This window comes from Lithobates pipiens, unplaced genomic scaffold, assembly GCF_037356315.1.
Source record: "Lithobates pipiens isolate NorthernLeopardFrog02 unplaced genomic scaffold, aLitPip1_a1.2 Scaffold_22, whole genome shotgun sequence".
Taxonomy (NCBI): Eukaryota; Metazoa; Chordata; class Amphibia; order Anura; family Ranidae; genus Lithobates; species Lithobates pipiens.
This window is the reverse complement of record NW_027507784.1, coordinates 57723561-57748453: the sequence shown is the minus strand read 5'-3', so window position 1 is coordinate 57748453 and position 24893 is coordinate 57723561. Positions and strand designations below refer to the sequence as shown.

The 24893-nt window shown below is 43.1% G+C and overlaps 1 protein-coding gene across 1 annotated transcript in view; it reads right to left on the bottom strand.

Annotated features, from left to right (window-relative positions):
- Positions 1-24893, bottom strand: part of CCDC148 (coiled-coil domain containing 148) — a 416154-nt gene that overhangs the window by 158196 nt on the left and 233065 nt on the right. The window contains exons 6-8 of the mRNA XM_077447650.1: positions 17991-18154; positions 15966-16061; positions 15702-15880 (exon numbers count right to left, since the gene is read on the bottom strand). Coding sequence (XP_077303776.1) covers positions 15702-15880; positions 15966-16061; positions 17991-18154 — 439 coding nt within the window. The remainder of the gene's footprint in view (positions 1-15701; positions 15881-15965; positions 16062-17990; positions 18155-24893) is intronic.

Genomic DNA, 24893 nt, shown 5'->3' with positions numbered 1-24893 from the left:
TGGGGAGGAGCGCACTAGGATCATCTGGCTTCTCCTGCTTGTTACTCGCAGGCAGGGGTGTTGTACTAATGCTGCCCGCTCGGCTGCTCAAAACTTGTATCACAGAGCTGAGGGAGCCCAGCTCTTCCTGGGCTCTGTAGAACAGATCTGCTAGGCAGGTGGGCGGAACAGTGGGCAGGGTCAGAAGCCGGTATGACTTTACCAAGACGGATGAGTACAGGGACAGTGCATTGATATTCTACTATACTCAGTTGAGGATTTAATTGCTGTGCTCAGTGGATCTAAGTTTGTAATAGTTCTTATAATAGGTCTATGTGCAATTTGATTGGTTATTATGGAGGCACTGTACTTGATGCTTGTTTGTTTTTTCTATGCTTTAGGGCTTCTTTACACGTATGGTGGGGGAAGGGGGGTAAAAACAAAAAAGGCCACCTTTTGACTGCCCTCAAAATGCTCCTCTTAAGCTGCAAAGGCTGCAGACCTATTTCGACCTATTCAGACCTAGGTGAATGGGCAGCACTGCAACTACCCTGCCAGTGCATGCAATGCATATGGTTGAACCATGGTAGTGTGCCATTTAGGGGTTTAAACAGGCATTAAGACCCTTTTCACACTGAGGTGTTTTTCACATGCTAAAGGGCTAAACAAAGCGACTGTAAAGGGCCTCAAAAACTCCTACCCTGCCACCCCAATGTGAGAGAACGAGTGCCTTCACACTGGGGCGCTGCACTGGTAGGACGTTAAAAAAAGTCCTGCAAGCAGCATCTTTGGGGCAGTAGAGGAGCGTTGTATACACTGCTCCTAAACCGCTCCTGCCCATTGAAATGAATGGGCACCACTGCCGAATCGCCTGCAAAGCGTGTTGGCAGCAGCGCTATATGGATGCATTTAACCCTTTCTTCGTCCGCTAGTGGGGGTTAAAAGCTCCCTGCTAGCGGCCATTTTTGTTTGTACATGATTAGATGATAGAAATAAGCAGAGCTTCCCCTCATTTCAGATCTTCCCTTCAGATCTACAGTGACTGTACTTCCAAGTGCACTTACTTGTAGTGCAAAGTGGATTTGCCTTTAGTAAATCAACCCCAATGTGCCTGCACTTAGGGTTAACTGATTGTTTTTGTCTAGAGGTAAGGAGAGCGGAGATGTACTTACCTAATTTGCCGATCCTCAATCGCAAGACTGGTCCCTGATATCATCATGCCCTTAGACTGGCTCTAGACATTGAGACAGCAGGAACAGTCCACCACCGGATGTGGGGGAATGCTGTTTGCTGGACTGAAGGATGGGGTGAGTATAGCCGTGTGCACCTCTGGACAAAATTAGCAGTTAATCCATGAGGTGCAGCCCCACTGCATGGCGGGAACAAAAATTCCCCAGAGTTCCGCTTTATGCCTAGTTTTATGCAGCCTTCCGACACACACAATTGAGGCTAGCAACAGGCAGAGTTCAGTAGCAATCAAGCAGAATGTGTTTTAAATTTGCAGATAGGATCAGAGGCCTAGATCAGAGGGTTAGTAACTGGCAGGCAACATGGTACTGGATCACAAGGAAAAAAGGCAAGGTCAGAAAACAAGCCAAGGTCAGAAATAAATAAGTGGAGATTCAGGCGGGAAGGTCCAAAAGCGGGATTGAGAACAAGGTTAGTCAATAACAGTAGCAATCCACAGGATTCATATTTGGTCAGGTCACAGAGGTACAGCTGAAGACCAGTCAACAATGTCTCCTATCAAGGCTGGGCTCTAAAGAGCACATCTGGCGCCCTGAACATAATTGCATGTATGTGTACTAATGGTTACCCAGCTATAATCCTAGTGCATCAAGCCTGTCTTTTTTGTTGCATAAAGCCACGGGTTTTTATTGTGCAGCACTGCGACCTTGGGCACCATATAAACCAGATGCCAACATCCTAACAGCCCTGAGATATTTTTTTTTACTTTTTGTGAATTCACGGTGGTCCGCAAAAACAAAAACACAAAAAAGTGCATGTGAAAAAAACATAAAAAAGTACACTTAAGGGTGTGTCTCAAGTCCACCCCTTTAAAGAAGTAGGACTATACCCTGTCCCCCTGGGGCACAAGGGTCCTGACAGGGGCAAGGTTCAACTTGGTTCACCTAGCCACAATGCCTGACGGACCCCTCTCCTCATGGCCAGCCAAAGCCAACCAACGAGTGCTAGGTGGGAGGCTTCTCCGAAGTTCTTCCTCCCAGCTCAGGTAACAAAAGGAACCTGACTAGCGACACATCCTTCCCCTAGACTTCAAGGTAGGCATGAGGAGCCATACCCTCCATCCTAGTGCGAAAAAGAAACACAGACAAAAGTGCAGTTACAAACGTGAAGAAAAAAGAGAAAATGAGAAAAATAAATAAATAAGTGCCCGTGCTCATGCATAAGCGCGGTCCTGAAGCCTGGTGACAATAATTCCCCTGGACTTAGCCAAAAGGCCTAGCCCAAAGAGGCGCTGTACAGAAAAAATCTTAGGTGACATGGCCATTTGTTCTTTCTCACAGTGGGTTTCCCACGCCCAAGTGATACAATGAGCACCCCTGGGATGACCAATCTCAGGGGGCACTGACACTGCATGCTCTCTGCCTTTAAAGTTTATGACCAGACCAGGTAGACCCTTTTGACTTATGGCCCCTTCAGGCTTTCCGGCAGAATTACTCCTGTGCCCCACACCCCGTGCATGCCCCGATTTCTGTTCCAGCCTTCAGAGTTCCCATCATACCAGCAGAGATACTGTACAGCCAGCCATTACTACCCATATCAGCGTAGCACCCTTATTGGACACTGATAAGAACAGATACTACACTTGATCTTAGCCAAAAGACTAGTTAGTACCAGTGTGCAAAAGTAAATTGGATTGTAAAAAAAAAACACCTCTAATGTTGCATGTCCCATGTATGTAGATACCGCTATATTATGTAAAACTATTAATTTCGCTTTTAACATTTTAGAATGGGGTGTTTCAAGATTTTGCATAATTTTAAAGTGCACCTTGACAGAAAAAATGTTGAGAAACACTGATCCAGAGAGATGTCTCTGACAAGGGTGCCAACCTTAGTTCAGTTATCAAAGTATCTTAAAGAATTGTGTCAACCTGTGCTAACCCTCTGCAACCAATTAAGTCCCATCTTCCATGTTCAAATTGGAGAATCATACTGGTCCCAGTCAAGGATTTTTATTCTTCCTCCGGCCATGGTACCAGAACCACCTGGACTCATGATGCGAGCACAGGTGCTCCGGTTCTCTCTGCCTCCTCAGCCTATAGGTACTGTAGCTCCCTGTAACCTTCTTCCACAGCCTACCGCATTTGACTGCAAATAGAAGATGGTAGGTCAAAGCAAAAGAAGACAACACTATGACATGGGCCATACAGAGAAAAGGGAAGCTGGAGTATGAGCAATGCTGCCTGAAAATCTCTATATCATTGTACAATAAGCAGCTCCTTAACCCAATCCCTTTTGAAAGTTGCCTTGCAGCAAAAGTCCGGCCCCTACTGCCTGGAGACATTGAAACTTGAGATGGATAACCATGCTTCCATAATTATTACTTACATTTATTTCCTATTCAAGCTCCTCTCTCTCCCCCACTTAATTCAGTAACAGCATCACATTTTTAGATATTAATTTTTAATGTAGTGCTTTCAAAATTGACTATATTCATTAAAAAAATGTATTCATATTAATGTAATGCATTTTAATTGCTGTTAATATAAATGTGAGAATGCAGTTTCCTCCCTCTGTCTTGTACTCTCCTTCCCTCTCTCCCCATCTCCTGATACCTCTCGGCTCTCTCTCCCTCCTTCTCTCCTTCTTCTGATCTCCTATCTTCTCACTTCATCTGCCTATTTCTCTACCTTTCTCTGTCCCTTACCCCCTATCTCTGACTACCACACTCTGCACACTATGTTTGTACACTATATTACATAATCCTGACCAAAGTGTTCATTGTCTTAACATTTCCTAGTTTTAATTCAAACTTTCTTTAAGATAGGCTTAGACAAAGTGATTTGTGTGCAGAAAAGCAAATGTAATCGAAGAATTGATATTTTTTTAATTATCTTTTGTCCTGAGGTTTTTGTGTGTCTGTAAGGGAAGTTTGGCAAACAGACGTGCACCTGCACACAAGCACGGGCACACCAGTGTGTATCTGCGCATACACGGGTACGCACAGACGTGGGCACCAATGCACACATCTGGGCACCAAGTCGTTTATTTAAACAGAACACTGACACATGAGCCTTGCTGCGTGGTCTTTCTGCTAGTAGCTGTTACCTGTATCTGATCTGTTCCAGCGTTCCAGTGTTTGACTGGGCTTGTACCTGAACCTTCCTGCTGACTTCTGCCTGTCTTCCTGTGACTCCGGCTTGTGTTTGACCTTGTTCCTGCTTCATGCTCCTGTACTACGCTGCCCGACTGTGTACCGAACCAGGCCTGTATCTTGTCTTTGATTCTATCTCACGTTCCGGTACCTGCTCTGCTCGGCTGTTGATGACCTCCTGGCTCATGTTCCGACCACGACTCTGCCTGCTGCTCAAGCAATACGGAGTTCCAGTCCTCGGAGCCCCATCCGGTGATCTGCAGCTATCGGGTTCCTGCCAAGACCCTTCCTGAGCCACCTGCTACATCGGCCCTTGTGCCACTCTGTGTCTTTCACTCCCTGTCATCTCTACCAGGGGTGCTAGACAGGAGGTGCAAGAGAAGCCCTCTCTACGGCTCAGTCTCCACCAGGTACGTGACAGTGTCTGTTAGACTGCCATTTGTGGCACAGCAATTAAAGCATACTGTGTGGGTACCAACCAAGCCTCTTTAACCATGCCACTTTCCACTGGTAGCACAATTTGGCCAGGCCCACCATTTGCCTCAGCATGCTATGCACTGCACTTTACCACTCTCCTTTATGGCCCAGGTGGTGAAGGTTAAGGTAATGAGAACTAGCACATATTCACTGAGGAAAACAGCCCTGGTCATTGTGGGCAAACAATTTGGCTGTGGCAATTCTTCTTTTAGACAATGAACAAGATCAGTGAACCTGGTGAAGGTGGCTGATATGTTAGTGAGAATAGCGTGGGATTGGGTCAGTAATCCAAGTATGCCTTGGGAGGGGGATAGACTGAGGAAAATTCTCAACTTTGGCACGAGAGACCATCGAGCTACTATTTTACCTCATTCCAATTATATTCAAATAAAAAAACAGCAATTTTCTTCTGAGAATTTGATCTATTTCAAGGTCAAACTCCAATATACAAAACTGTCGTTAAAATATTACTTTTGTATGCGAAATTTATTTTCTGTTTTCTATATAAATCAATTTCCATCATAGGTTTAGTGATCCTGTAAAGACAAATAGGATCTGTTCTTGGTAGTCTCCCAATAAAGATAAAAAATATATCATGCTTTTCTTCCTTAACCGATGCAGAACTAGTAATTAAATTTCACATTTTGAATTATCATTTCCTATAATGCTTGGGTATTAGCTGTAATGCTCTAATTTGTAGTAAGTGAAATGGAAACAAGTTTTTTTTTCTTCTTCTGGGATGCTCACGGATTACTAAAATTCAATTCTTACTAATCATTTTTCAGTGATCTCAATGAGCAATAAAATACTTCTTGACAAAGGTAAAATATGTCAGGTATCTTGGCTTTTACATCAATTGCCAATTCATCTTACTCTTGGCTTATGAAGCAAAATGTAACCCAGAACTGTCCAGATTTCTGTGGTATGAAGTATAATAAAACAGAACTCACTTGGCCCTGTGTTAATAAAAATATACAGTGGGAAAAATAATTATTTGATCCCCTGCAGATTTTGTAAGCTTGCCCACTTACAAAGAAATGAAGGGTCTATCATAGGAGTATTTTAAATGATAGAGACAGAAGATCAACCAGAAATCCAGAAACAAATGCATGATACAAAGGTTATAAATTGAGATACAGTTCAGTGAGTAAAATAGGTAATTGATCCCCTACCAACCAAAATAATTCTGGCTCCCATAGACTGATCCTGCCACTTTAAGAAGGTGCTCCTAACGACAACTCGTTATGTGTATAAAAGACACCTTTCCACGGAATCTTTCTTTCATTCAAACTTCACCATCATGGGCAAGCCCAAAGAGCTGTCAAAGGACGTCAGGGACAAGATTGTAGACCTGCACAAGGCTGGAATGGGCTACAAGATCATCAGCAAGAATCTTGGTGAGAAGGAGACAACTGTTGGAGCGATTATTTGCAAATGGAAGAAATACAAAATAACCATCAATTTCCCTCAGCCTGGAGCTCCATGCAAGATTTTGCCTAATGAGGTAAGGATGATCATGAGAAAAGTGAGGGATCAGCTCAGAACTACACAGGAGGAGCTTATGAATGATCTCAAGGCAGTTGAGACCACAGTCACCAAACAAACCATTGGTAACACAACGCATCACCATGGATTAAAATCCTGCAGCACCTTCTCAAGAAGGGACATGTACAGGTATGTCTGAAGTTTGCCAATGAACATCGAAATGATTCAGAGAAGAAATGGGAGAAAGTGCTGTGGTCAAATGAGACCAAAATTTAGCTGTTTGGCATTAACTTGACTCGCCATGTTTGGAGGAAGAAAAATTCTTATTATGACCCCAAGAACACCATCCCTACAGTAAAGCATGGAGGTGGACACATTATGCTTTGGGGTTGTTTCTCTGCTAAAGCTACAGGACGACTTTGCTACATTGAGGGGCCAATGGACGGGGCCGTGAATTGTAAAATCTTGGATGAGAGCCTTCTTCCCTCAGCCAGAACACTGAATGGGTCGTGGATGGGTCTTCCAGCATGACAATGACCCAAAACATACCACCAATGCAACAAAGGAGTGGCTCAAGAAGAAGCACATTAATGTCAAGGAGTGGCCTAGCCAGTCTCCAGACCTTATTTCTATAGAAAATTTATGGAGGGAGCTGAAACTTCAAGTTGTCAAGCAACAGCCAAGAAACCTTAAGTATTTAGAGAAGATTTGTAAAGAAGAGTGGACCAAAATTCCTCCTGAGATGTGTGCAAACCTGGTAACCAGTTACAAGAAATGTCTTACCTCTGTGCTTGCCAACAAGGGTTTCTCCACCAAGTACTGAGTCATGTTTTGCTTGGGGATCAAATACTTATTTTACTCACTGAACTGTAATTTATAACATTTGTATCGTGTTTTTTCAGGATTTTTGATTGATATTCTGTCTCTATCATTTCAAATAAACCTATGATAGAAATGATAGACTTTTCATTTCTTTGTAAGTGGGCAAACTTACAGAAATAGCTGACAATGGGGAATCTGGTACCAGCATAGGCAAAAAAAGAGGGGTGAAAACCATAATTGGAAAGAAGGGTGACTGATCTGTGGCAGAATGGGCAGGGTTGTTGAATGCAAATTCCGCTAATGGCAACAGTGAAGCCCAGTCCTTCTGGGTAAATGAAGAAAAACTGTGTAAATACTGTTCCAAAGTCTGATTCGTATGTTCAGTCTGCCCATTGGTCTGTGGGTGGTAGGCTAAGGAAAAGTTGAGCTTGATACCTCGTGCTTCACATAATGCTTTCCAGAATCTTGACGTGAACTGTACTCCATGATCTGAAACAATGCCACTGGGAATTCCGTGTAGCCTTACAATTTCTTATACAAACATCCTGGCTGTTTCTGCTGCCAATGGGGTCCCTTTCATAGGAATGAAATGTGCCATCTCGGAAAGACGATCAACCACCACAAAGATGATAAAAAAAAACCCTTAGAAGGGGGAAGCTTGACAATGAAGTCAATTGCAATCATATTCCATGACCTCTCAGGAATACTGCTTTTGTTCTTGATACAGTTAAGCAGGAATTGACATACCGTATATACTCGAGTATAAGCCGAGATTTTCAGCCTCTTTTTTGAGGCTGAAAGTGCCCCCCTCGGCTTATACTCGAGTCATCGCTGTCTGCCCGCTCGATCAGCGTGTCGAGCAGACAGACAGCGGCCATTCTATTCAAAAGCCGCGCCTCCGGCTCCGCCTTCGCCTGTGATAGGCGGAACACTGAATTTCCCAGCAGCCTGTGTTCCGCCTATCACGGACATCGTATCATCCTCGTACTACGGACGAGGATGATACGACGTCTGTGATAGGCGGAACACAGGCTGCTGGGAAATTCAGTGTTCCGCCTATCACAGGCGAAGGCGGCGGCGCAGCTTTTGAACTTTACAATGGCCGCCGACGAAGAGGGCACGGGACGGAGGCAAGGGAAGGCACGGCACGGGACGGGACGGGACGGCGGCGGCAAGGCACGGCACGACACGGGACGGATGCAAGGAGGCAAGTCACGGCACGGGACGGAGGCAAGGAGGCAAGGCACGGGACGGAGGCTCGGGACAAAGGTAGGCTGGACACACACACACACACACACACACACACACACACACACACACACACACACACGGATGGAGACACACACAGGGATGGATGGATGGATGGATGGAGACACACACACACACAGGGATGGATGGATGGATGGATGGAGACACACACACACAGGGATGGATGGATGGATGGATGGAGACACACACACACAGGGATGGATGGATGGATGGACACACACACACACAGGGATGGATGGACGGACACACAGGGATGGACGGACACACAGGGATGGACGGACACACAGGGATGGACGGACACACAGGGATGGACGGACACACACACAGGGATGGACAGGCATGTCTCACCCTCGGCTTATACACGAGTCAATAAGTTTGCCAGTTTTTTTGGGGGTAAATTGGGGGCCTCGGCTTATATTCGGGTCGGCCTATACTCGAGTATATACGGTATTTTCTGCAATTTTTTGCCAGGTTTGGCCACCAGAAATGATCTTGTATCCCCCAAAGTGACCTGCCAAGGGATAGTCATAACAGACCTGTAAGATAGCAGTGCGCAAGTTCTGAGGTACAAATATCTTATTTTCATACCAGTAGAGTCCATCTTTTTCTTAGAGATTCATGCCCTGAGGTAGGGAAGCTTTCAGATATGCCTGACAGATCTGTGATATCAGATCAGACTGAATTAACAGAAAAATTCCCAGCTTGCAGAATAGTGTCTGGTTGAGATAAAGCTTCTGATTCAGTGATCATACAAGATAAGGCATCGGGTTTTACGTTCTTAGATCCTGGCTGGTAAGTAATGTGGAAATTAAAGCGTGAAAAGAAAAAAGAGCCCATCTTGCTTGTCTAGGTTTGAGATGCTTAGCAGCTCTGAGATATTCTAGGTTTTTGTGATCTATGAAGATCAGAATTGGATGTGCTGCTCCTTTCAAGAGGTAATGCCATTCTTCCAATGCTGATTTTATTGCCAAGATTTCTCGATCCCCCACATAATAATTCTTCTCTGATGGGCACAGTTTCTTTGAGAAGAATGCAACGGGGTGCATTAGAGAGACTGGTCCTTGACGCTGAGACTGGATGGCCCCTACAGCATTTTCTGAGGCATCTACCTCTAGAACATATTGGTAGAGCAGGATCAGGATGTTTCAGGACTGGAGCAGAGGTAAACAATCCCTTTAGATTATCAAATGTGGCCTGAGCTGCTTCAGTCCATTGAAATAGACCTTGCTACTGTGTGAGTTGGGTAATGGGTGTTATGATGCCAAAGAAATCCTTAAGAAAATTTCCTGTAAAAATTAGCAAAACTGACAAAACATTGTACTCTTTTTTTATCGGCTGGGGGTGGCCAAAACAGTATAGCTGAAAACTTTTGAGGGTCCATTGCAATACCCCCGGTTAATATCACTAGACCCAGAAAATGAATGGTCTGACGTTCAAATTTACATTTCTCAGCCTTTGCGTATCCTCCATTTTGCCTCGGTCTATAGAGAACCTGTTTCACATGGATGCGGTGTAATTCCAGGAAAACTGAGAATATGAGTATGTCATCCAGATAGACAATCACAAATAAGTCCAAGAAGTCCCTGAAAATGTAATTGACAAAATGTTGGAAAGTGGCTGGCGCATTGCAAAGTCCAAATGGCATAACAAAATATTCAAAATGACCAAAACATGTTCGGAAGGCCGTTTTCCACTCGTCCCCCTCACGGATCCTGACCAAGTTAGGGGCACCTCGCAGATCTAATTATGTGAATACCTGTGCAGAATGAAGTCTCTGAAATAGTTCACTGATCAAAGGAAGAGGATAATGTTTTTTAATCTTAATTTGATTCAATTCTCTGTAGTCCACACATGGATGGAGGGAGTGGTCTTTTTTCTCAACAAAGAATATTCCTGCATCAGCTGGAGAAGTAGAGGGTCGGATGAACCCCTTCCTAACATTCTCATCAACATACTCTTTAAGGGCCAAAAGTTCAGGCTCAGACAGAGGAAAAATCCTTCCAAATGGAATCTCTGCCCCTGGTAACAGTCCAATAGGGCAGTTATATGCTTGATGAGGAGGGAGAATGTCTGCTTTTTGTTTATCATCCATGAAGTCATGGTAAACTGATGTAACAAGCTCTTGTGATTTGGAAACAGGATTTAAGCAGCAAATATCTGGAGCCGCATGGTGTGAAGTTTTGAGACAGTTCTGCAAACAGTAATGCCGCGTATACACGACCGGACTTTGACAGCAAACGTCCAAAGGAACGAATCCGTCGGACAATTTGATCGTGTGTGGGCTCCATCAGACCTTTGCTGTCCAAAAATCTGACGGACTTTAGAAATAGAACATGTTTAAAAATTTTTCGGCAGGAACTCCGCCGACCCAGTTCCTATTGAGAAATCCATTTGTGTGTATGCTAGTCCGACGGACAAAAAATTACGCTAGGGCAGCTATTGGCTACTGGCTATGAACTTCCTTATTCTAGTCTGGTCGTACATCATCACGTTCGAATACGTTGGACTTTGGTGTGATTGTGTGTGGCCAAGTCCGTTCATTTGGAAAGTCCATCGGAACTCCGCCAAAAGTCTGTCGGGAAGATAGTCGACCTAGTCTGTCGAAAAGTCCAGTCGTGTGTACGCGGCATTAGAAGACTGGAAGGTAACCCTACCAGTAGTCCGGTTAATTTGGGGGTTATGAGCTTGCAACCATGGCATACCCAGGATGATTGGGAACAATGGTGAGGAAATGACATCTAGGTATAGCAGTTCTTGGTAGTCTGGCAAGATGTTGGCAGGTAAGGGCTGAGTGTCATGGGTGATGGGTCCTGATTTAATACTTGATCCATCAGATAGCTGTATAGAAAGTCTCTGTTGTTTGGGTTGCAGTGGGATGTTATGTTGCTGGGTGAAGGCATGGTCGATAAAGCAACTACTGGCACCGGAATCAGTTATAGCCTGAGCCAGGAGTGCTCCTGGAAGCTGTAGTGAAACAGGGCTGTAACTTGAAGACACAGGAGTCCTTCCAGTAGTGGCAAGGAGTCTGGTCACAAGTCTTGTTCAATGGGAGCCAGGCAGACAGATGCAGAATCAGGATCAGTTGCAAGGTCGGGAACATGCAGAAGTTGGTAACATGCTGGCGGTGGGGTACCAAACCAGGAGGCGGAGCCGTAGTCATAAATCCAGGCCGGGGTCAGTAACATAAGCAAGAAGCAGAGCAGGCAGGGGTGATCCAAGAGAGTTGTCAGACGTAGCCGGGTCAGGAACAAGGTCAGCAGACATGGATGAGTCGGGAGTACAGGAACCAAAGCTGAAGACAATCCAGCACTGAAACCATGCAGACTCTCAGTTTAAATAGGCTTCTGTTTGCCAGAATCTATGGATGTGTGCGCACGCTAACGTGTACGTGTTCACACGGATGTGCCATTGCGCATGCCCATTCCAGTCCTTGCTCGTCTTGGTCTGTGTCTCAGCACATGCGCATTAGCACTTGCTGAATGGGAATTAGCAGCTGCTGAATAGGAATGATCCCTTACTGCACACGAATGAGCACCTGCTGCACAAGTTCTCTGAAACTCTCCATCTCAATTCCTTGTGGGGGCAAGAAATTTCAATTTACAATAGATAGCTTGCAAGAATGATCACATTGTAGCTACAAGAACACTACATTTCTGGGAAAATGAACATGTATTTTCTGTACTTGCTGAAAATGCTCTTAGCCTAAAAAATGGAAACTAATGTAGCACCACATCTAAGGCATGGTAAGCTGCAGAGTTTTACATTTTTGTTTTTTGCGTTTCAAGATTAGGCAACTCAAATGAGGTTTAATATTAAGTATTCCAATCTTTAAATATGTATTAATTAAAACAAACCTACATGTGTATACTATCATCATGTGGATTTTACCACACCATTCAAATCATATAACAGTGTGCAATGCTTGGATCTAAAAAGTGATCAAGAGCATAACTATCAGCACATGAATTTTAAAAGCAAATAATTATCAAATGCATACCCCCTGAGTAAACGTACTATATTATTGTTTTGTGAAAAGTTTTTAAAGTAGAGCTAAAAGGCAAAACTTTTTTTTTTTTTTTTTTACTGTCTGTTTCCCATTGGGCAGGTTTCTTTTCACTTTCTGTCCCTTGGCCAACAGAGGAAGCGAGAGGAAATCCCTCCAAACTGTGGACACAGCAAGAGTTTGTCAGCCGGTCATAGCTAATTATTATGGCTTTATACCTGCTGACCGGCTGTGAACAATCAAAGCACAGACCTCTCTGTTTGCAAACAGCAGTGGGTAGATTTCTCCCTGCCATTCAGAAATATAAGCAAGGAGAGTAACCCAGCCAGATCAATGAGTACAAGCAGCACACATACACATGCATACACTTTTTGGGCACCCCGATAAATCACGTCAGTGTCAGTTAGTGCCCATCTCAGCCAGTATCAGTTAGTGCCAGACTATTACAGTCACACCATAAGTCCCTGATCACCGCCATTGCGAGTATAGTGTCTGTACGAATCAGTATATTGATCACGTTCAGAACTAGACCAGTAGCAGAATAAATTTTTGGCCTAAATTTATTAAAAAATTCAGTTTTATAACAGAAAGTATAAAATATTGCATACAGTGTTGCAAGACTAAGCTATTGCCAGTTAAAGTATAATAGTGCTGAATAGCAAAAATGGTCTGGTGATGAAGGAGGTAAAACCTTCCGGTGGTCAAGTGGTTAAATATAACCTAGTTTGTGTTCTATAAAAGCAAATCCGTGTTTTGCCAATGCAGGGAAAATAAACCCAAGAGCACATACTCACCATTCCTTCCTTACTGCCACTCCATTAAGCTGCTAGGAATAAAGTACAGTAATACCTCAGATTGCGAGTAACGTGGTTAACGAGCGTTTCACAATACTATTACTTTTAAAAAATCCTGAATCGGTTTGCGAGTGTTGTCCCACAAAACAAGCAGAATTCAGGCCTCTGCGGTGTGCATTACTGCATTTGGCCTGAGGTGCTAGGGCACCAGTGACATTTGGAGCCGTTCGGACTCACTCGTAAATACTCGGAAACACTCGGAAATACTCTATTCCCGCGTGTTTTCGAACGTCTCCAAGGGTTTCCGAGTGCATCTGAGCTGTCTCTGTGTATTTCCGAGTCTCTCTGGCGGCCCCCACTTCTGGCCAAATGTGGTACTGCATACAATAGAAGTCAATGTGGAACAAATTATCTTCATTTCCATTGACTTCTATGGAAACTTGCATTGATATGCGAGTGCTTTGGATTACAAGCATTCTCCTGGAACGGATTATGCTTGTAATCCAAGGTTCCACTGTATTCGGTACTTTTAAGTTTTGAGAAGTGTGTGACTTTATGTAACAACACTGGACCAATCAGCAAGCACCAAAGTCCAAAGCCCTGTGTAAGCTGTGACTTGAGAGACTTCTAGTTCACGCAGGGTGGCTTCTCCTGCTTCCAACAGGAAGAGGCTGGAGTGCAAAGTATGCGTTGCTTGGAAAGTGGCATTGAAGCAAACCTGCTTCTTTAACTTGCATGGGCAAAGCATTGGATCACTTTAAAAACTGGAAACAATAAAAGCTAATCATGGACAGGTAGATCTTCTAAATCACTATACAATTTGCCTTTCTTAGAAATGATCAAGTAAGAAGTACCATAGTTATATAGTAGGTAAGGTTGAATAAAGACAATAGTCCATCCAGTTCAACCTGTGTAGGTATTTTCTTCCCACAAATAGAGCTTTCTTTTGGTGGTATTTGATCGCCTCTGCGTTTTTTATTTTTTGCGCTAAAAACAAAAAAAGACAGACAATTTGAATTTTGAAAAAAAAAAAATGATGGGCACTGATAAGCAGGACCTGATGCCACTGATAGGCGTCACTGATGGGCACTGATAAGTGGCACTGGATAGGCAGCACTGATGTGGAGCTACTGACAGGCATGACTGAGTGGCTTCTGAAGGGCACTGACAGGCATTACTGATGGGGCACTGATTGGCACTTTTATGGGCACTGACAGGCGTTTATTATGGGACATAGACTGGCAGGTGATGGGCACTTATTGGCAGCTGGATGGGCACACCTGATGGGGGCTGCACTGATAATCAATGTGCTGATTATCAGCACAGACCCCCCCCCCCCCCCCCCGACAGGGAGAGCTGCTGTCAGCATGAACCGAGAAAAGCCGTTTACCGGCACTTCCTGGTTCACGCGATGATCAGCTGTGATTGGTCATGGTAAGAAGCCTCTGTCAGAAGTGACAGAAGCCTCTGTCACCATGATCGGAGTTGCGGTGTGTCAGACTGACACAGAGCACCTCCGATCACCTCGCTGCGCGCCCCCACGTGGGCACACGCTGGCTTGTTATCCTGATCACGTTATATGATGTCCGATCAGGATAACTAAACCACTTTGCCACCGTTATATTGCTATAAACATATCAATACTCCCCGCTGACACCACCAATTGTGGAAGAGAGTTCCACATCCTTATTGCCCTGACGGTGAAAACCCCCCTGCGCAGCTTAAGGTTAAACCGATTCTCCTCCAATATCACTGTGTGGCCCTGTGTCTTCTTACACTCCCTGAGAATGAATAGGATCACCATGGAGATAATTGTAAATCGCGATCATATCCCCTCTCAAGCGTCTCTTCTCCAACGAGAATAAATTTAGTGCCTGTAGTCGTTCCTCACAATTGAGGTCCTCCAGTCCCTTTATTCATTTTGTTGCCCTTCTTTGGACTCTCTCCTGCTCCAGCACAACCCTTCTGAGGACTGGTGACTAGAACTGAATGGAGTACTCAGGATGTGGCCCAAAGAGAGTTTTATAAAGTGGCAGGATTATAGTTTTATATCTTGAGTATATCCCCTTTTTTATGCATGTGAATATTCTTCCAGCTTTGGTAGCTGCCGCTTGAAACTGCATGCTATTGCTCAGTTTGTCTTCTACTAGGACCCCCAGAGGTTGCTCCATCTTTGATTCCCCCAGAAGTTCTCACCCTAGTGAGTAGCCTGCGTTTATGTTTTTAGCCGCCCCAAGTGCATTACCTTACATTTCTCCACATTTCTCCACATCAAACCTCATCTGCCATGTAGTTGCCAGCTCCATTATTTTGTTCAGGTCTTTCTGTAAAAATGTGATATCCTGATGTGAAGTTATTGCCCTGCTTATTTTTGCATTGTCTGCAAGAACTGAGATATTTATCCCATCCTCTATATAATTTATGAATAAACTAAACAAAATTGGTCTGGTTAGACATCTGCTCAAAAAAAGTATTGTCTCTCTTGCTGGAATACCCCTTGAATGTTTACTGAAGAAAATACTGCATTTCACCTGTCTATGTCTTTTAACTGTCCATCCAGCTCCTTCATCTTTCGGGTGTACAGGTCAACAAGCTGTTGATATTCACTTAGTACAGAAGACTTCAGTTCTGCATACGGACATGCTATCTCCTGCAGAATAATAGGGATTTCCCCTAGCTGATCTGCAATTTCTTCTGAATGAATAGATTCCTAGGAGACAATAAGTTTTTAGTTGAAATGACTATCATTTTTTTATGTTCTATTTTTAAATCAATCACAGTGTCTGTCTTCTTACCAGAATATCACATTCTAAAAGTTCTTCCTTCAAAACCCGCTGCTCTTGAATTAGTTTTTCAATTAACACATTTTGCTGTCTTTTCACAGATTCAACCTTTGTATATTAAAAAAGGAAAAAAAAAAATTTGACATACCTGGATAACTCAGTTGCTAAAAATTATAGAATAACAATCCTGTGGTGAAATGCAACATGCTCAGGACTGAACAAGGGTTAAAATGCTGCATTGGCAATGCTGGTATATACATGTTGCATAATTACCTTTGCAAACAACTTTACCAGAGATGTATGTGAAAAGTTTGGAGTGCCGCTCTAAGCTGAAGAGGAGACTCTTTCCTTGATCCCCAGGTGATGGGGTGCCAGCGTCTTAATGTACTCATCCAAAAAGTGACAGGCATGTGAATGCCCGGCCAGCCCATGTAGTATAGGAATAAGGAGTATCCTCAGCCTATGCTTCTCCACAAACCACGATCCCTGGCGTGTTTCACCCTGCCCAAGGGGCTTAGTCAGAGGACTATGCCCCAATGAGCGGTGTGAAACGCATCAGCTGAGAACTTTCACAGGGATTCAGGAACAAATAGCACTCTATAGGTGGATGATGGCAAACAACCATAAGTCATGCTCACAAACTTTTTATGTCAGGAGCACTCGTACACTCAGAACTGTCATGGAAATTACACTCTTTTGCAGCCTTTCTCAACCCTTTTAACATGCTAGAACCCTTAAAATAATTTTCAGGTCTCACAGAACCCCTGCTAACAATTATTATACCTACACTAGCGTGATGATCAGTGTGAAGAATGCTCATTATATTAGCGGTAGGGTTGCACAGATACCACTTTTTTAAGACCAAGTACAAGTGCCAATCATTTTTTTTCAAGTACTCGCCAATACCTATTACTGATACTTTAGTTTTTATTATTTTTACAATTTAACCTTTAATTATTTATTAATTATTCTCTCTTTTTTTATTTTTTTTACGTGGCTCAGTAATGAATGGACAGTCAGTGATCACTGACTCTGTGCATTCAGAAAAGGGGACGGGGACCAAAAGAAGACCCGCGGAGCACAGAAGGGGACCTGGTGTAGAACTGGGACCGGAGGAGGACACAAAGAGAGGGAGGAGGATACCTGAAGCCAAAGGAGGACACAGAGGAACAATCAGGGTGATTGGTGTGGCGGTAGGGGGACTTACAAGCACTGATCCCCCCATATAGCCTTTCAATAAAGCAGCTGGCAGCCGCGGGAGGGAGAGGGAGATAAGTGGCTGTCAGCTGCTTTATAGAAAGGCTATATGGGGGGGGGGGATCGGTGCTTGGAACTGCTGCTGGACCGATTACCTGTGAGGCTACCGATACTCGTGCAAATGCTTGGTATCTGCACCGATATTAGTATCGGTACAACCCTTATCAGGGGTCATAAGGTTACTTATCTGAGAAGTAGAACTTGCTCATTGCTCAAGGAACCATCAGCAATCTCTGTAAGAACCTTAGAATTCCACAGAACTCTGGTTCAGAAAGGTTGTTCTATGGTAATCCCCTTCGCTCCTTCCCCTACAGATACACAAAAAGTTATGTAGGGAGGAGAAGGGAAGGGAGGGGGAGGTTGGGGGAGCTGGGCCAGCACAAAGAGTATTAAGACACTCCTAAGGTAGCTGAGGGCTATCATGTGCAAGGAGGGGGCCTGTGCTGGGGAATTGACTCATGGATTAGTCAAAACCTGCAATGTTTTTTAAATGGTGACAGGGTCTCTTTAAACTATTATGTACTCAACGGACATGAATGGGAAAACCCAACTGGTCCTAACAAGCAGTTTTAATGCAGTTATTTATGACTCTCGAAGGCCCAGAGAGTTATAAAATACTGTTCTGCAAGGCAACAGCTTTTTTTTCAACAGTATGAGCAATATTATTCTAAATTGTTATTCATTTTCATATATTCAGCCCTAAAGTATCATAGTAGTTATGCAAAGTGATAAGAGAAAAACGCATAAGTACTGTTGAGGAAAAAGAGGTAAAATACTAACCTGCTGGATTATATTCTCCGGATCAAAGTCATTTTCCATTTGAGACTGGTGGAGAGAGTCATGCCGCAATTCACAAATCCTATGTTTTAAATCATCCCTCAGCTGCCAGATGGGATGTACTGTGCATGCTTTATACCCATCTCGTTCCTCCGATAATTGCTGTTCTGCTTCCAAACAGAGAGTTTTATCACTTAATGGCAAGTGAAAAATTAAGTTCTTGACTGCCAGCGGGATCATCAAAACAGGGAAGAGAGGAGCTTGGTGGCTCCTCGGGGACATCTGAGGTTAAGCAAGTTAACTTCCTCAATCCGTTTTATCTACACAGCTTATTTCAGAATGGTTCAGACAACTAGCACAACATTTGGTCTCCTTAGCAGATGCATTCAACATTCTTCCTAACCATTCCCATGTTACAATGGAAAAACAATACATTTATACAGGCTTGAAGAACAGGTTCACTTTAATAAAAACTCCTCAGCCCTCCTTCCCAGCATCCTTTTATTCTGCCAGCTCCACCACCACCCAGGCGGTGACTTACCTCTTTCAGATAATGGTGGCCTTTTGTGGTGTTAACAGCCTCTTGTTTGACACTAACTTCACCTATACCATTTGAATAAGACCCATTAAAGTCAATAGGATATTACTATGCAGGGATAAGCAGTGTTGGGTAACAGAGCACCACCATGCTACGGGAGCTTCCTGTTGGCGGTCTTTCCTATTGGCTGAAATGCGTTGAGGCTTGATCGTGTAATCGCAACACCATATCTGCCCACAGAACGATCACAGAGGACCGAGCCTCATAGCGAGAGATCAGCATTTAAATGTGATTGGCTGGACTAAACCTTATTAAAAACACATGCTGATTACACCGGGTGCCATAAAATGTGAGTGCATCTATTTAATCTTTTGCTGGAAATCTTAAAACAAATACGCTATGGATGCCCCCCTCTGTCATTTTTATTCCCTATCCATGGAGGATTACTAGCAGTGCAGCTAACCTTGAAAGACATCATTTAGGGGTCTTTTCCCCACAAAGTACAAGTGACCATTCTAGCGATAGGTGGTCCACATCCACGTGGGGCACGTTGTCTGAACACTGAGCAGTGGAGCACCGAATTTATATTGAAGCATGAGCACTTTATTAACTACTGCGGGATGTTTTATTAGAATTGTACACTTTCTAGCATTATTGTACACTTGATATGTTATACCCAATGTTATGAGTCACTAGGCAAGTGCAGTGTTTGCCTAATTAGTTTTATGCTACGGGAGGGCTCCAACATCAGAATGAAGTAAGTGAGCACATGGTGAGGAGGGGCAGGGCTGGCTTAGAATATATATATATATTTTTTTATTGAATCTATCCTTTGAAAGAGAAGTTGGGGAATGCAGAAAAAAAAATCATACCCACCTAGATCGCTGCAGCACCGATCTCAGCTGCAGCTGTCCCCTGTCGCTTCTACCCCAAGAACTGAGCAATCAAAGAGCACTAATCGATCAGTTCTCCCCCTCTGCTCTGAGCAGAGAGCCAAGACTGTCAGTCACCGGCTCTCTGCTCTGCTCCTCCAGCTCTCAGTGAAGCACTGGGCTGTGAAGGGGGTATGAGCGGCTGGCTCAGGCTCTCAGCAACATGCTGAGAGGCTAAGACAGCTGCTGGTCCAGGCTTCTGGGTGGATCCTGATGAAGTCTGGATCTTTCTGGAGCCTGGACCAGCTGAGTGGACTTTAGCTGTCGGCTGAAAACAGGTCACAGGAATGCAGAAAAAATTGCACTCTTGTGATCCATAGGAGAAATATAGCCAAAAAAGCTTTGACTTTACTTGTCCTTTAAATGCCATTTCCAGCACAATTTTATTCCTGCAATGTCCCCATTGTGGCGATTTCCCCCCTGCTTCCTGTCCCAATGATTTCTCCCAGAGATATTTTTGCTGTAACTGCTTATAAAACATTTAGCTAGGAGTTTGGGTTCAATTTGTTAGTGTATTTAGATCTACTAGTGCATCTAACACTCCCCTACCCCTAAACTGACAATGCTGCTGTCCAAAGGTGCCCCTGTGCTCTTCCATCCAGAGTGAATGCACTCTAATGCCGTGTACACACCGTCAGACTTTCTGGCAGAAAAAGTGTGTGGGCTACAGCTGACTTAAAAAAAAAAAAAAATTGACGGACCTAGAAATAGAACATCTTTCCGACAGAATCAATTCCTATCGGGAAAACCGTTCGCCTGTATGCTGTTCCAATGGACCAAAAACAACGCAAGGGCAGCTATTGGCTACTGGCTATTGAACTTCCTTTTTCTAGCCCTGTCGTACGTGTTGTATGTCACCGTGTTCTAAACGATTTGACTTCGGTGTGATCGAGTGTAGACAAGTCAGTTTCAGCAGAACTCCGTTGGAAAAAAACCTTCAGAGTTTAGGTGCATCTTTTTTTTACCACACCAAACATGCACCAAAATTGCAGCAAGCAGGGTGTTTAAAAACGCAACTGAAACACAGCGGACCAGTGTGAAGAGTTCCATAGGATTTAAAGGGATGCATTTTTCATGCATTTTTCTTCAGATTTTTTTAAAACTGATCAGTGTTAAAGAGCCCTAATACGGGAGGTGTGCTACTGGCCAGATCTCCAGGTGAAAACAGAGGGGAAAAAAGCCTATGAAAACATAACAAATGCAGGCACTATATCTAAATGTTTGGTTAGCTGAAATATATTACATTTTTGGTTTTGCAAAGCTTTTCTGAAGGATTTAGCAGATAAAGCTGAAACAATGGGGTTGATTCATAAAGGCAAGTGCAGTTTCTCCAGAGCTTAGTAAATGAGCAGAAGCTCTGCTGACTTCCATCATCCAATCATTTGCAAGCAAAAGCACAGTTTTCTTTTAAATTTTCCTGGCACGTGATTGGGTGTTCATTGCAAAGTGAAGCTTTACCTCATTTACTAAGCCTTGGAGCAACTGCACTTGCAGAGTGCACAGTCTTTTTGCCTTTAGCAAATCAACCCCAATGCCCTCAGATTGGAGAGTACAGAGAAATCTAAAAACTTACAAAGATGAAAAAGCCCTATTAAACCCAAAACCAAAAATGTTATTCTGCCCTTATGATAATCCACCAGTGGTTGGACATGCAAAGAACCATGGAAGAAAGATGGCAGAGAAAAGATTCACATGTCCATCGAGTCTGCCCAATTTTTTTTAATATAAACTGTGTGTGTAATATATATATATATATATATATATATATATATATATATATATATATATATATATATATATATATATATAGTCTGAGTATAAATCTGTTTGTTTTAGGGATATATGAATCCACTTACTGATAATTGATGGTTATTTACAAAAGGCAAATCCACTTTGCACTGCAAGTGCACTTGGAATTGGAATTGCAATAAACAGGAACAAGCTACAAATAAGCACTGCTGCTAGTGCAAAACGTCAGATGTTTTGTCTGCTGTGATTACTATCTTTTTATTTTTGATGTGAATTTTTCTTAATAAAAGAAGGCTACTTTTCAAGAGTGCGGCTATCCAGAATCTGTTCCTGTTTATTGCTATTAGCAATTGCCAGCACCTATGACTTCTGAACCAAGAGAAAGGTTCATTATCTGTTTGTTTTTTCAGCAGCGGTGATATATCCCTTTACACTTGGAATTGCAGTCGCTCTAAATCTAAGGGGTAGATCTGAAATGAGTGGAAGCTCTGCTGATTTTATCATCCAATCATGTGCAAGCTAAAATTCTGTTTTTTTATTTTTCTTGGATGCCCCCCTCGGATCTACAGCGACTTTACTTATAAATAGGAACAAGCTACAAATAAGCACTGCTGCTAGTGCAAAACGTCAGATGCTTTGTCTGCTGTGATTACTATCTTTTTATTTTTGATGTGAATTTTTCTTAATAAAAGAAGGCTACTTTTCAAGAGTGCGGCTATCCAGAATCTGTTCCTGTTTATTGCTATTAGCAATTGCCAGCACCTATGACTTCTGAACCAAGAGAAAGGTTCATTATCTGTTTGTTTTTTCAGGAGCGGTGATATATCCCTTTACACTTGGAATTGCAGTCGCTCTAAATCTAAGGGGTAGATCTGAAATGAGTGGAAGCTCTGCTGATTTTATCATCCAATCATGTGCAAGCTAAAATTCTGTTTTTTTATTTTCCTTGCATGCCCCCCTCGGATCTACAGCGACTTTACTTCCAAGTGCACTTGCAGTGCAAAGTTGATTTGCCTTTAGTAAATAACCTCCATTATCTCTTCTGTGCTACACTTTCAGAGAAATAATCGTTTTTAAGATTAGTTTTGAACTTTTCTCCTGCTAGTTTGACGTCATGTCCTTGTGTTTTTGGACGCCTGAACGTTATTCACATCCTTGATGTATTTAAAGATTGCAATCATGTCTCTCCTTTCCCTTCTTTCTTACAGACTCTACATATTAAGATATTCAGGCACAGTACAACCTTGGGACAGCAACGTTACAGCACGCTCCTAAAGCTTACAGGATCAGCTCTGACAACTTTGTAAGTTTTTTGTCGGTGCAGTAGGAAGTGGGCCATTCTGAGTAGTCCAGGTCCAAATATTGTCCCTACTGACAGTTGTGGGATGGCAGAAGCCAGTTTGACACCACAGACATAAGACTGTGGCTCAAGCCAGCAAAAAAATGGGCAGATTGGTGTCTGTGACCCCTTTTCAAATTATACTGTCTTAGTTTTAAGTCCTACAAAATAATCCATCCCTTGGCGGAACAGCTGCTACATGGCGTACAGAAGCTGTACATTTTCTACCATGTATAAAACATCAAGCATGGTAACAGAATATATTTCTATAAATTGCTTGATCAGAATTCTCTCCTGCTGTCACTATTGCTGTACTAACAAGGTGTTCCCCTCAGTCCCTAGTCAATGCTTTGTTATGCTGCTGCTGCTCTTCTACATGCCTGTCAGTTTTTTTTTCCTGTAGATCCCATTCCACATATGTCTAATATTCCCTGTGTTCCGTGGACGATTTCCTTATTCAATTCACTGCGTGTCAGGCATTATTTATTCCTCATTTACGTGGTTAGCACTGGTTCATGTACATGTCAACTTTATTCTACTGCTGGGAAGCGGAAATGGGGCAATATGAAGTGGCAGAAAATACGTGACCTGCAAGGATGAATTTATTTTCCATGGTCTAGAACAGCATTTCCAAACCTTTTTAACATGAAGCAGGAACCCTTGAAATAACTTTCCAGTTTCAGGGAACCCCTGCTAATAAATGACTTTATCTACAGCTCACAGTACATTAATGTGGCGGTCAGTAGAAAGAATGCTTCTTATATTTGAAGAAACCTTCCCTTACAGATAGATACGATTATTGGTGTCAGTGGTTACCTATTTGAGAGGAAGAATTTGCTCATTACTCAAGGAACCCCTAGAAAACTCCAGAGGAACCCTGTTTGGGAAAGACTTGGAGACTTTGAGAAAGGTCTCGAAGAATTTGCTTCTATTTATTTATTTAATACAGGTACTTATATAGCACCATCAATTTACACAGAGCTTTACACATATATATATATTATACATTCACAACAGTCCCATGGAGCTTACAATCTAAGGTCCCTAACTCACATTCATATACTGTACACATATTAGGGCCAATTTAGACGGGATTGAATTAACCTACCAGCATGTCTATTGAGTGTGGGAGGAAACCGGAGTTCCCGGTGAAAACCCACGCAGGTACAGGAAGAACAAGCAAACTCCGGGCAGGTAGTGCTCTTCCTTTTATTTCTGTAATTACATGGAACTGGACAGAGAGGAGGTGGGAGATCACTGGCTGTCATAGGTGACAACTTTTCACTCAACTTCATGAAACCGGAAACAAGAAATTAAGTAGCGGTACCCACAGTGATCAGATTCAGGCCATCAAAACCAAGACATTTCATAGCAATTTTTAGCTTAACCATACCTAACTCTTTGGGGGACCAAGATTCTTGGTCTACAAATTGTGGCCATTTTCTTGCCTTTATCTGGCCCTTGGGGCATTGTTCCTACCACTGATAAGTGGCACTATTATTCCCATTGATACAAGGCACTATTCCTTCCATTGACACTAACAATGGTGTAAAATTCCTCCCACTGATCTAAACGATAGGGCACTATCCCTCCCATTGACACCAATGATGGCTCACTGTTCCTCAGATTAATACCAATGATGGGACACTGTTCCTCCGACTAGTACCAATGATGGGGCACTGTTCCTCAACTACTACCAATGATGGGGCACTGTTCCTCTGACTAATACCAGTGATGTATTAGTCAAAGGAACAGTGCCCCATCATTGGTATTAGTCAGAGGAACAGTGCCCCATCATTGGTATTAGTCAGAGAAACAGTGCCCCAATGATGGGGCACTGTTCCTCTGACTAACACCAATGATGGGGCACTGTTTCTCCATCTAATACCAATGATGGGGCACTGTTCCTCCAACTAATACCAATAATTGTGCATTATTCCTCTTCTTACTAACCACAGGCACTATGCAATTTTATTTACTCCCACTGACCACCAAGTCTGAGACACTGTCTATTCCCACTGATGCTAGTCTCATTGACAATACCGTAGGTTTTCAGGAAGCTATGTACAGCACCCCATTGGGCCCTCTCCAGTGATGATATCATTGGGTCTAAAATATAAAACAAGGTATGAAATTAAACCTGAAAGATTTTGTTTTTAAGTGAAACTACATCGCATCTGAGCAGCACAAAGCTAAAATTCTATTTAATAAATTTTCAATACTCAAAGCTCCTTAGTTCCAGTGAAGGGAACTCTTAAGGCAACAACATACCAAGACATTTTGGACAATTTCATGCCCCCAACTTTGTGGGAACAGTTTGGGGATTGTCTCTTCCAACATAAGCAAAG